Below are 13,257 nucleotides of genomic sequence, written 5' to 3'. Positions count from 1 at the left end.
GCATAAAGGATCGAAATCTTGAACATCATGTGGTTTCTCTTGTATAGTTACCTTTTTGGGAAAATGCTGTGGTTTTTTATAAACTGAACTGGAAATATGTGCTTCCAATGCTGTGTATTTTGTAGATGTAACTGGAATTTTTGATGAAATTGTTCAATGAGATGATAATGTTGATGTCGAATATCTTGCATTATGTTTCTGCTGTTTGTCGTTGGTTTCTGAAATTGTATTCATAAGATCTGATGTGTAGGCGATTATGAAATATATGAGAATGTTTGATACTTCCTATGAAAGTATTATCAAACATTTGGTACCTTTACTGCAATATTTTTAAAGGTTTGGTACTCTGTCTGAAACCATTAGAAAATGTTTGATACTGATTCTGCGAATCGTTATAAGGTTTGGTACGTATGCTGCACCTTCTTCAGATAAGTTTGAAGTGTAATCTGTTATCTTAATTTTACATTTGACATAGAGGCTAGGAAAATATCGTTAAATTTCAAGTCAAAATGTACAACACAATTTTTCCTTTTTTACATATGCATTTCACAACATCTAGCACATGGCTCCATTTCGAAACCCTAAGCTCAAATTTCTAGAACAAAAAATTAAAATCCTACAATCTGACCTTACATACCTAGGAACAAACCCATTTTGCAAACACTCCACACACAAAGCCAAAGAGCCAGATCTTCCATACGTTTGGTCTTGTTGCTTGAAGGGTGTCGATTTTAGCTTCCATTTCCCTCCTAGCTCGTAATAGACCAGGAATCAATTCCTTCGATCTCTCACACATCGGAGGGTCACACCACATAAAGAAGGTGCATTCACCCACATCTTGGCTTCGAGGACAAGTGAGAAATCTTCTTCCCGAGTTCAAGTTCGTCCACGAGGTCTTCATCTGCACTAGGGAACCACATCTACATACATTCCCCTCCATGTGCGTGCTGATTTTTTTTTACTACCTGTGAGAGAGAAGGTAGGTAATATATAGTGATAAAGAAATGGAGGGAAATAAACAGTGAAGTATATAATCGGAGGAAAATGTGTGTAATGACCATGTTGCCCTTCACTTATTTGGGAAAAATTCTTGAAATTATCATTAAAGGGGTCAACTGATGGTTTTTGTGGTCAAACAGACGAAAACCGTCATTTTGGACTGGCCCCACACATTTTTTAAAGGTTTGGTATCTCCGGTGGCACAAACTAAAGGTTTGGGCAAATTCTGCTAATAAACGAAAGGTTTGGTACCTCGGCTGCAATTTTCCCTAATAACATTGAAAGGTATGAACTTTTTGTGATAATTACCCTGTAGTATATATTTAGGTTGTGTTTGAGACCAATGCTTTTTTAAGATTGTATTTTGGAATAATAGATTGATGGAGAATGTGTGATTAAAAAATTAAGGAAAAGTTTTTAGTTTGTGTGTAATATTATTTTAATGAAGAATATGTGGTTGAAAATAAGAGAGAGAAATTTATTTTAGGAAAAATGAGAATCAAAGATAAAAGTCATGGTCCAAAAAATGTGTAATTAAAATTAATATTGACTCTAAATTATATTTTTATCAAATGTTTAATTTAAAACTATTTAGGGTCTCTTTGATACATTATAAAGTGTAATAAAAATAACAGCAATACCAATATGTTAGCCTGTCCCCTTTAAAAATAAAATAATACTATGCATCTAAATTTTCTGATATAATGTCGCAGTCACGATTAGCTGTCACTAATTAGTTACTAATTAACACGAGAAAGCATTTGCTCTTTAATCATCAATTTGCATTAACTAATTAAAACTGACAACCACTGCATTATTATTTTTCTGCATTTATTTAAACTTGCATGCTATTTCAATTGCTGACTGAATTTGATTGGTAATTTGAAGCCGTAGGTATTGAAATGTTGAGGTGTCCACCAAGCTTCAAAAGATTCCTTAATTTACTCTTAAAATAAAAACTTTCTAAATTAATAATTAATATTGACCAGTGTTTTCCGTTCGCATTATACAAAATTGTTGGGGACATGACCATCAAAATATAATATAAAACATTTAGGATGTGATTGGTACACGGTTCACGACAACGAATCCAAATTTATAGTAGATAAAAATTTAATCCTTTTTTTCCCTTTAATAATGTCAAATTCACCAAATATTTAAGCTATAGTCTCAACACATTCACAGTCAATTACATAGAGTTTGTCTTGTTGATTGTTATTTTTATTGAAAAATTCATTTCAATTTGATCATTTGATTCAATTAATTTGATCTACCTTTGTTTTCTTTCCTAATTTATTCATGAAGAAAGATTAGGCCTCCAATTGATACAAATTAAAATTTAGATTTTAATCTAAGTCAAAATCAACACCTAATATTGATCACATATTTTATAGGACCAACAACTTTTCTATAACACATTTCATCAACTTTTATCAAAATCTACTAATAATCTGAATTACCAAACAAGAATTAGACAATGTCAAGCGAGTCAATATCTTCGGTTGGAATAGGCTAGCATGAAGTTACTCGCACTTGAAATAAGATTAAGAGAACTGATCCCATAAAAGATATGAGCAACATGGAGTTGCACCACCTTCCAAAGGAAATAATCTAGTTACAAGCCTAATTGAGACTAACATGATTGTATGGGTCAAAAGATATGGGCAAATAATCAAGAGGCAACTCTTTCCGTTTCTAATATACATTGAACACTAAGACATATAATGCAGAATGGAAACATGGATAATAATAAAAGTGTTTAGCTCGTAACACACGAACGGGTGTTTGCTAGAATTTCATTCAAACGAACGTGATAATTATTTGGAATCCACCAAATAAATATTTGAATCCACAAATAAATTGAAAAACTAAAATATCTTATTAACAAAGAATTGAATAATAGAATTGAACTCTGAAAAAGTGTACAAAGCCCATATATAGGCAAAATTACCTCCTAACTTTACTAATATAAAGAGTCTAAAATAAGGAAACTAATAAAATCATAATCTAATTAAAATTCAAATTCTAACCAATAAAGAATTTATAATACTAATTAAATAAAAGATAAAGTTCATATAACAATTATACCTAGGAAAGATAAGCACAACTAGAAAAGATAGAGCTAAACACATGATTCCTAATAGAAAATAATGTTTATTTTATTTCTTTCATTTCCCAATTGATTTTGAATTTTATCTTGGTATTGTCTAGCATTACTCCCTTCCACTTTAAAACAACTCGACCCCAAGTTGTCATTAGGATGTAAAGGCTTATCTAAAGAAAACTCATTGTTTGTATTTGGGATAGTCAGGAAAATCTTTCCCTTCCACTTTAGAAGCTTTATATGTCCTCCTTCTTGTAATTTTTTTTATTATTTTTATTTTTTCACTTAAACTTGTCAGTATTCTTTCTATCTTTATTTATGTCATCCACATTAATTTGTCATGATCTATCCAGTAGAATATGACATCCATCCGACTGAACAAGTTCACAAATAACTTCTGATTTGTGATAAGTTTCAATCAACAAAAGTACCTTACAAATTTGATTCACCTAAGTAGATGAATCCTTACTCTTCTTCGGACTCATTCGGTAATGAGGAAAATTTAGAAGGCTCGCCCTAGGTACCAAATCAATCTGATACAGAATATTCCTCACATGAGGTAACTCATTTGGCAATTTATTGAAAACCAAATCTTTGAATTCTGTTAATATTTCTTGCACCTCAGGTGGAACACCCTCGTCTTCCTTATTTGCTGTAAAAAAGTCCTTTTAATTGGATAAAAATAATCAGATTCTCTTACATACTCTGCAATCTCATTCTCATTACTTATAAGGGTAAGGAAGTTCTCAGTTTGTTGTTGAGTAGACTTCTCCACCTTTGAGAAGAATCATAGTGATCTTATGACCACCCCATGAAAAGAATACCACATTATTACGTCCTTTAAGAGTTGAATCCACATCAAACTGTCATGGAAGACCCAATAAGATTTGACAGGCATTAATGTTTATGACATCACACGTAATTTCATCATTATGATGCTTACCAAACGGAAAAAAAATATATTTTACAAGTCTCAGCAACCTGAACGGAATGACCTCTCTTCATCCAACCAAGTGAATAAGGTTTAGGATGGTTCTCGGTTGGTAATTTCAACAAATTTACCAACCTCATCGACACAAAGTTTCTCACAGCTTCCTTTGTCCACAATCACTCCACACTTTATTATTGATGGAACAAAGCAAACAGAAGATGCAATAATGTTGCCCCTCCTCCTTAAACGATAAAAGGATTCGTTGTAGTACCAAAGTTATCTTTTTTACACCTTCCTCAATAGCAATCTCTACTCCTACATACTCATCTTCCACCTCGATATCTTCCTCCTCGTCCACTGCCTCCGGTTCCACCAAATTGACCTATTTTCTTTCAAGATAGTTACTGTTATCTATAACAAATATCTTTCGTGGGCTTAGTATGCGGATTTGCATTTTGAGGTGCGCCTCAAGTCTGACCTCTGTTTTCGAATCAACCACTATTGTCAACATTACTTGTGTTAGGGTTTGCTGGGGTTTGTTGCAAAGCCTTTCCTTTGTCAGAAGGAATGGATGATGATGTTTCGACGGATGGGGGTCTTCTACATGAAATCGACTTCTTATATATTCCATCATCTCCACTTTCATCACTATTTTAATGGCTTCCTACAATATCCAGATATTCTGCAACCCAATTCTATTTTGAATAGCCACCTTCAAACTACTGATATACCTGGCTATCTTTTGATTTTTAGATTCGGACGGATTGTTTCGCTTCGTCAATCACATAAATTCATTGGTGTAGTTTGATACTGTACGAGTGCCCTATGTGAATCTCATGTACATATGATACAAAATCTGCTCATAATTTGCTTGAAGAAATCGATCCATCATAGACTACTTCATCTTTCTCCAAGTCTGAATCCGACTCTTTCTGTCTCCTTCAAGCATTCTATAATTGTGATCCCACCATACTGCTACTGCAGATTTCAAACGGAATGCAACCATTTTAACCATCTTGTCCTCTGAGACATTCATAATTTAAAAGAATCTTTCAAGCTCTACCAACCAATCCAAGAAGTCATCAATCTTTATGTTTCCAAAGAACAGAGGAATGTTTGCTTTAATTCGAGATCGAGAATCATCAAAGGTATTTTAGATTTGATGATTAGGATTACGCGGCAATACTTTGAACTCCTCATCTGACTCCGATTCACTTAGTTCTATTGCACCACTCCTATTATTTCCCCTTCGAACTACAGGCTCAACAATCCATTCATTGTTGATTGTCTGTTATTCATTCTGCCCATTATTTCCAACACCCGCCAGAAAACAGTTGACGAATCTCTTCAATCTGAGTAGTAAGACAGTCAAGTCGTCGATTTGCTATATCCAAATCTTCCCTAGTAGCTAGTACATCACCCAAGTTTATGAATAAAAGATATAGAGAAGAGAAAAGCCTGCTCTGATACTGCCTGACACATGATGAAAGCGTGGATAATAATAAAAGTGTCTAGTTCGTAACACACGAACACGTGTTTACTCGAATTTAGCTCGAACAAACGTGTTAATTATTTGGAATCCACCAAATAAATATTGGAATTCACAATAATTAAAAAACCAAAATATCTTATTAATAAATAATCGAATGATTAAATTGAACTCTGAAATATTGTACAAAGCTCTTATATATATATAGGCAAAATTATCCCCCTAACCTTATTAATATAAGGAGTCTAAAATAAGGAAACTAATAAAATCTTAATCTAATTAAAATTCATATTCTAATCAATAAAGAAATTATAACCCAAATTAAATAAAAGATAAAAGTCCTATCACAACTATATTTAAAAAAAATAAACATAACTAGAAAAGATAGAGCTAAACACAAGTTTAATGTAGGAAATAATGTTTATCTTATTTCTTTCATTTCTTAATTGATTTTGGATATTCTATTGGTATTGTCCCGCATTAGGAAAGTTTTGTTTATCGTATTTCTTTAATTTCTTTATTGATTTTGGATTTTCTCTTGGTATTATCTTGCATTAACATACCAACACTGTTAGGAGTATGACTCAAATAGGAGTTTTTTGAAGATGCGTATTCGACATAGACTAGCAGAATATTAACCTAGGGTTTAAGGAAATTAAGTTGAATAAGGAAACAAAATCATGTTGAAATTGAGTCTTCTAATTGTAATATAGTTTTTTGCCTTTTAGAACTCTTCTAGGGTTGGCCTGTAAATATGAGGCTTCTCTGGTAAGTTTGTAGAGAGAGTAACATAGAAGCAGTATTGATAATCTCTCTTGTATTCTCTATATTGTTCAATTTAATAAACATCATTCCTCTATGTTTACCCTTTGTGTTATTTCTTTACAAATTCAATTTTGTGTTTTCGTGGTGTGATCTAGTATACTTCAATATTATCATTAAATCTCGTTATTGGAGCTTTCGCCCCCAACAAGTGGTATTAGAGCTTAATTCCTTTTGTAGATTGTTGAGATTTTTTTGGGATGACTGGGTTGAAGCATGATATTTCGCAACTAGATCATAATACAATATTTTCTTTGTGGCAAGTAAAAATGAGGGCTGTTCTGATGCAGTTGGATTTAGACGATGCATTGCTAGGTTTTGAGAAGATGCCAGTTAATTGGATAATGAAGTAGAAACAACGAAAGGATAGGAAGACTGTGTCGTTGATTCATCTTCATCTATCCAATAATATTATGCAGAATGTCTTGAAGGAGAAGACGATCGCTGCTTTGTGGTTGAGACTATAGCAGTTATGTATGACGAAAAGTCTTACTAGTAAACTGGCTCTTAAGCAGAAGTTGTATTCCCATCGTATGGTGAAAGGAGGATCGTTGGAAGATCACATTGTCGTGTTTAAGGAAATAGTTGCAGATCTGGAGACGTTGGAGGTTAAGTACGATGAAAAGGAACTTGCCTTGATCCTGTTGTGTTTGCTGCCTGAGTCATATGCGTCGTTTCGGGATACTATCTTGTATAATCAAGATACTTCGACTATAGAAGTGTCTATGATGCTTTGCACTTAAAGGAGAAAATGAAGCATTTGGTTGAAACTACATCAAGGGATGGGGAAGCTCTCACATGGTGGTCGACGAAGAGACAGATCGAGAGTTAGATTTAGCAATGTGACATGTTACTACTGCAAAAAAAGGAAGGGACATATTCGGAAGGATTGCGATATGTTGTAAGCTAAAGATGATTTAGCTACAAATCGTGAGGCGCAACCTTTAAATTCAAATGAAACCAATATAGTTGAGAATTGTTCAGATAGCGAAGAAGTGATGTTGATCGTGGTATCTGATGTGGAGTCTAGGCCTGACGAGAAGTGGATTCTTGATTCAGTATGTTCACACCATATGTGTTTCGATGAAAATTTATTTCAGACATATGAGGCTATTCAGTAAGGTGGAGTTGTAATGGGAAACAAACAATCTGGTCGTATTGCTAGGATCAGTCGAGTCAGCCGCGAGATGGAAAATTTAGAACAATTGCTCAAGTTTAACATGTTTCTGACCTGAAAAGGAATCTCATTTTGTTAAGTACCCTGGATGCAAAAAGTTATAAATTCTCTGGAGGAGGTGGAGTCTTGAAAGTCCAAAAGCGAGTTCAAGTTGTACTGGAGGGACGGAAAATATCCCAATTGTACATTTTACAGGAGAGTGCACAACCAGTTAAGAGGAGACATTTAGACAAGTTTAGTACCTTGGTGGAAGTTCAGTTTGGTGCAGTACCTCTTGTATTTGGCTCTGAGTCGATTCAGAACACTGCTAGGGAAAGCGTTGGTGATTCCGCTTGCCACCAATTTCAGCAAGTACATTGTGTTCAGTTGCTGGGGTAGGACTCATCGAGCGTAGGTATCGTGGTGTCAGTAATGTCTGGGATACTTCTGGGGATGTTGAAGGCGATAGTTCCAATAAGGGGCCTTCTAATCAAGCATATGGTTTAGTTCTTGCTACAGGGTGTGTTTTGTTTGGCCCTGTGTGATCAACATTAATTCCTTAGTGAAATTGGGAACCATGGGGATTGGGTTCGGGTATCGGTTATGGACGCCGAGCAGAGGATGAGCGTTTAATTTCTATGGAGTGGTTAATGTTTTGAGGAGATTCGGCCAGTTAATTTCATTGCAGATGAATTTGAAATCTAGGAGTTTCGTTTGTAGCACCGGAATTTGAGTCAAGGTGGAGATTGTTAGGAGTATGACTCAAATATGAGTCTTTTGAAGAGGCGTTTTCGACTTGGACTAGGAGAATATTAACTTAGGGTTTAAGGAAACTAATTTGAATAAGGAAACAAAATCCTGTTGAAATTGGATCTCCTAATTGTAATATATTTTCTTGCCTTTTAGAACTCTTCTAGGGTTAGCCTATAAATACGAGGCTCCTCTGGTCAGTTTGTAGAGAGAGTAACACAGAAACTGTATTGCTAGACTGTCTTGTATTCTCCATATTGTTCAGTTTAATAAACATCGTTCCTCTGCGTTTACCCTTTGTGTTCTTTCTTTACAAATTCAATCTTGCGTTTTCGTGATGTGATCTAGTATATTTCAATATTGTCATTAAATCTCGTTCTTTATAATCCGATTTGGAATCAATGTGTATTATTGGAGCTTCTGCGCCCAACAAACACATGATACAAAGTTGACAACAAATGTCGTATTATTTTATCTGAAATAAATTATGTCGGATGCATTCAGATATATTAATGAAAAATATATGATTCGTGGATAATTTGGATTTGAAATATAGTTAGACGTTGAGATTATTAGAGATTCGTTCAAGGATTGACAACAATCCTCCAAGTATGTAACTGGAGCAAGATTATGCGAAGCGTGACTCGATCACACAAAATTTTGTACACGTTTTATCATATGATTTTATGTAAGCTTACTGCTCTAGAGGTTTGACTTCCACCCCTAAGATGTACTTTATTTATTTTTTATATTAATAAATCATGCTACTACGATATTCAATTTTAAAGAAAAAATAGAGCATGATTATATGATCAATTATATAGACCATTTGTAATTTTGTCTCAAAAACTTCTCTAGGACCTATTTTAACAAATAAATTTATTGTTCGAAATTTTTTTAAAGAAAGAATAATGGGGTACATTCATTCATAATTATTTTAAAATTAGTATTTTTTTTTCTTTTATTAACCAAACGTGGACATATCTATGGTTTTGTTAAGGATAATTATATTCATACCATAATTTTTATTTCTTGCACCGCTTTCTAATTGCACTTAAGGTTCTTAATATTTGCTCATTATAACACTTGTGTACTTAACGATTTTTTATATCATTCTCATCCTCAAACTTTCTATTAGTTAATATATTTTGTATTTGATAATAGTCTTGTGTCCAAAAATTCATTAAAATGGCAAAAAATAACTTATTTTTCATTCATTTTTAAAAAAAAATAAATAATAAAAGTGCGAAAATTATTTTACCTTCATTTCAAAACATTAAAATATAATATTTTAATATAAATCATCATCAAGGATGAGATATATAAATTAATGGAAAGTTGAAGATAAGAAATGACGAAAAAATTAAGGTAATAATTGTTACAATGAATAAAAATTGAGAAGTTTAACTATAATTCAAATATGGAATAAAATATGTTGTAACATTATAACCACCTTTTGTTAATGCAGTAGATAAAGACTTGGTAGTCAAAGGCACAAGTCTTCTCTACGTCTCTGCCCACATGCAGATTTAAATAAACAACTTGTAGAGAAGATATGCATATCTCGATTTAATGCATGTTTTATGAAAATTGTTTTAAAAAATAACAACTAGTTTCAATTTATACCGACTGCGAAATAATTGTTATATTACATCTTTAATAAAACGAATAAAGTTGACCTTGTAAAAAATCCCTCCAAGTGTGAGCTCTCTAAAAACATATATATATACACACACTGTAATTTCTATCCTCAATACACATCAACTCTTGTCCATCAGTGACAAAATGTATCCGCCAACACACCACTATGCTGACGGCCATCCGGGATCTATCGCCGCCACCGGACTTCCGGAAAACATTCCTAAACAGCCTTATGTCCCTCATCCTCTACTCTCCCCTCATGTCGTTGCCGGAAGGGTACCGGGAAGGTGGTCAACCGGTCTTTGCCACTGCTGCGATGATCCTGCAAATTGTATGGCAATTTATTCAAATTCTGCTAAATTGAGAATTTCATTATTTAGTGATCTGTTTCTTATTATTATTATTATTATTCTGATTTTGTAAACTAGGTTTCATCACTTGGTTTTGTCCCTGCATTACTTTTGGACAGATTGCTGAGATAGCGAGTAAAGGTTCATCGCGTAAGTTACCTAAGCATGTCACACTAATTGATTCTTTTCGACGTACTCTTTTCCTTTTATATTGTTTCCGAAGATAAAACCACGATATTACTTCTTTGACAATGACTAAATAGTATAATGATCAAATTTGAAATTTTTATTTGTTTTCTTAATATCTTGCCCAATATTATTGAATATTCCTCGTCAAACATGTCATAAACTGTACAATGTTTATATGTTGAGGATTAGAAATCCTAATTATATATCACTAAAAGCAATAAAATCCCAAGGAAAAAGAAATGAAAGAACACGCAAAATTTATAAATATTCGCCTCAACGTGAGACTACATCATCTTTTACCACTGTAATAATTCACTATGATAGAAATAAGTTTACAAGAGAAAAATCACACCATATTTTCTCTCGTCTCTCTCAATTTATGATGAACTGGAAATAGGATTTTTTTTTTTATTATTTTCTATTTAACTATGTTATATATAATGTCATTTTTTACCCTTCCTTGAAAGATATATACGCAAACGAGCTATGTCATTTTCCACGCGTATATATTTGATGCTCGTGTCCTTAGAGTGGGGATTTCTTACTCCTACGAATTTCAATATTAGATCCCGAAAATGATACATTGGAAGAATCTTTTAGGTCTTCCAATATGATCAAGAGATTGACTTTTAGGTCGACTCGAATAATTTAAGACTATTTATTGTTTTGGTATTGCAGCTTGTGCAGAAAGTGGGATGAAATATGCACTGCTTCTTGTGACTGGTTTTGCATGCTTATATTCATGTTTCTATCGATCAAAATTGAGGAGCCAATATGACTTGGAAGAATCACCTTGTGTGGATTGCCTTGTGCATTTCTGCTGTGAAACATGTGCACTTTGTCAAGAATACAGAGAGCTGCGTGAGCGTGGATTTGATATGGGAATAGGTATGAATATACCCTTCAAAATATTAAACTTTTATTTGTTAATCGTGTTTAATTATAACATAGGTCAACAAATTCTCTCAAATTTTTTTGTTTAGAAAAACGAGACATCATATTCGCTTAGGGGGAATTCTTTAAGTTGACTTCTTTCTCACCTCTAAGGGCTTGATTGGGAGTTTTGGGTATCAATTATGGGGGTTTGTCAAAGTAAGATTTGGGTGATTTTTGGTAACGATTTTTAAAACAGACAAACTTATGTTTGAGAATTTATTATTCCGCGATTCTGAAAGCTTTTAAAAGAAAAAAAAAATTACATCTATGCCGTTTAGTGAAATTTTCAATTTATAATTTCTTATATGAATTTTTACTTATAAATAATTTTTTACATATAAGTTATATTTAACTCAGGAAGTGAAATATTTACTCCTAATTAAAATTATGAGTTAGATGCAGTTTTTTTACCTATAAGTTAATTTTATACTTTTAAATAATTTTGTACATGCAAGTGAATTTTTACTCATAAGTAACTTTTTATATTTTATAAAGGAATATTTGTCTTATTAGTTGTATTTTTACTTTATAAATATTTTTTATACAATGTATTTTCATCTGATGAATAATTTTTAACTTATAAATTAATTTAGTTTGCTTATATATATCTTTTTTAGTTAATGTACTTTTATTTACAAGTTAATTTTGAACAAAATATGTGGACTTTGAATAACTATTTTATAGGAGTAAAATTAAAAGAGAAAATTGAGAAACAGTAGAAATCCACTAAATTGGTGGATTGAGAAAGATGATCAAAATTATACTACAATAGTTTTTAAACATTGAAAATTAGTGCTTAAGAAAACTAACAAGCATCGATTTTTTCAACCTTTCATTAATTATGCCATCCAAAAAAGATCAAAATCGGTGCACAAAAAATAAAAATAAAAATCCTCAAACAACCCCTAAATATCAATCATAAAAAAAAAAAAAAAAAAAAAAAAAAAAAAAAAAACCCCAAAAAAAAAAAAAAAAAAAAAAAAAAAAAAAAAAAAAAAAAAAAAATCGTCCTCAGTTGCATAATTTATCTTATTGAAGAATCTCTCTATCCATTCATTGGCCACGATATATCTGCACGAGGGCTGATTATATGATTCTTTGAAATTGAAGGTTGGGAAGCCAACATGGATAGGCGACAACGTGGAGTAACAGTAGCTCCAATTATAACTTCGGGAATGAGAAGATGAATTAGTCCTCTTGGTTTAATTTTATGTAATTGCAATTTTTGCTTGTCAAAATTTCGTTTTTTTTTTTTCATTCATAATTGTTTTGGTCTCTGTGTGAGTTGGTGTGAACCATATGTAGTTGATTGAATTGTCTGCAATAATGATTCACTTTGTGTTCTTTTTTACTTACAAAATAGCATGTTTATTTAATTGAATTGGATGAAACCACGTAAATATTTGACCAATACATAGAATATTTTCCTTACTAATTAAATCAATTTGGGAGATTTTTGTTTTTTGTTTTTTTTAAAATCTGAACAATGTGAACTAAAGGAGTCAATAGTTTCAAAGATATTGATTACGAACGATAAAGTTTAACTTAAGAATAATGCTATTTGTAGTCACTCATTACCACAGTCGTCCTACGTAATATACAAGTGGCTGTTAGTGATTTGTTGTATAAGGTAAAAAATTTACCACATTAATGTATGTTACATATGCCGACTATGATAGTAAATGACTGCAAATAACATTACTCATAACTTAAACATCTTCGAAATAAGTTTGAAGGGTAAGTGGTAAGAAGTTCAAGGACAAAGTCAAAGATATAAAGGCAACACAGCCTTGATATGGTAAAATTACTTTTAAAATAAGTAATTTAGTTTTCTTAAACTTTGGGAAACAAAACTGATAATTTATTTTAAAAGCTACTTAATAATACTTT

The 13,257-nt window shown here is 32.3% G+C and overlaps 1 protein-coding gene across 1 annotated transcript; it reads left to right on the top strand.

Annotated features, from left to right (window-relative positions):
• Nucleotides 1–10,010: 10,010 nt before the first annotated feature.
• On the top strand, nucleotides 10,011–12,680 carry LOC111399223 (protein PLANT CADMIUM RESISTANCE 2-like). The gene is made up of 4 exons (XM_023026488.1): nucleotides 10,011–10,223; nucleotides 10,321–10,392; nucleotides 11,110–11,319; nucleotides 12,478–12,680. The coding sequence occupies exons 1-4, from the start codon at nucleotides 10,037–10,039 to the stop codon at nucleotides 12,552–12,554; spliced, it is 546 nt and encodes a 181-aa protein (XP_022882256.1). The 5' UTR covers nucleotides 10,011–10,036; the 3' UTR covers nucleotides 12,555–12,680.
• The last annotated feature ends 577 nt before the right edge of the window (nucleotides 12,681–13,257 follow it).

This window comes from Olea europaea, chromosome 8, assembly GCF_002742605.1.
Source record: "Olea europaea var. sylvestris chromosome 8, O_europaea_v1, whole genome shotgun sequence".
In the NCBI taxonomy this organism is placed as follows: Eukaryota; Viridiplantae; Streptophyta; class Magnoliopsida; order Lamiales; family Oleaceae; genus Olea; species Olea europaea.
Note: the sequence above shows the minus strand (reverse complement) of the source record. Positions and strands in the feature narration are given on the sequence as shown.

Excerpts from the sequence above, each read along its gene's own strand:
- LOC111399223 (XM_023026488.1), top strand. The coding sequence starts at position 10,037 with ATGTATCCGCCAACACACCACTATGCTGACGGCCATCCGGGATCTATC. Across the intron at positions 10,393-11,109 it reads AGCGAGTAAAGGTTCATCGC|CTTGTGCAGAAAGTGGGATG; the intron begins GTAAGTTACCTA and ends TTGGTATTGCAG. Across the intron at positions 11,320-12,477 it reads TGGATTTGATATGGGAATAG|GTTGGGAAGCCAACATGGAT; the intron begins GTATGAATATAC and ends TTGAAATTGAAG.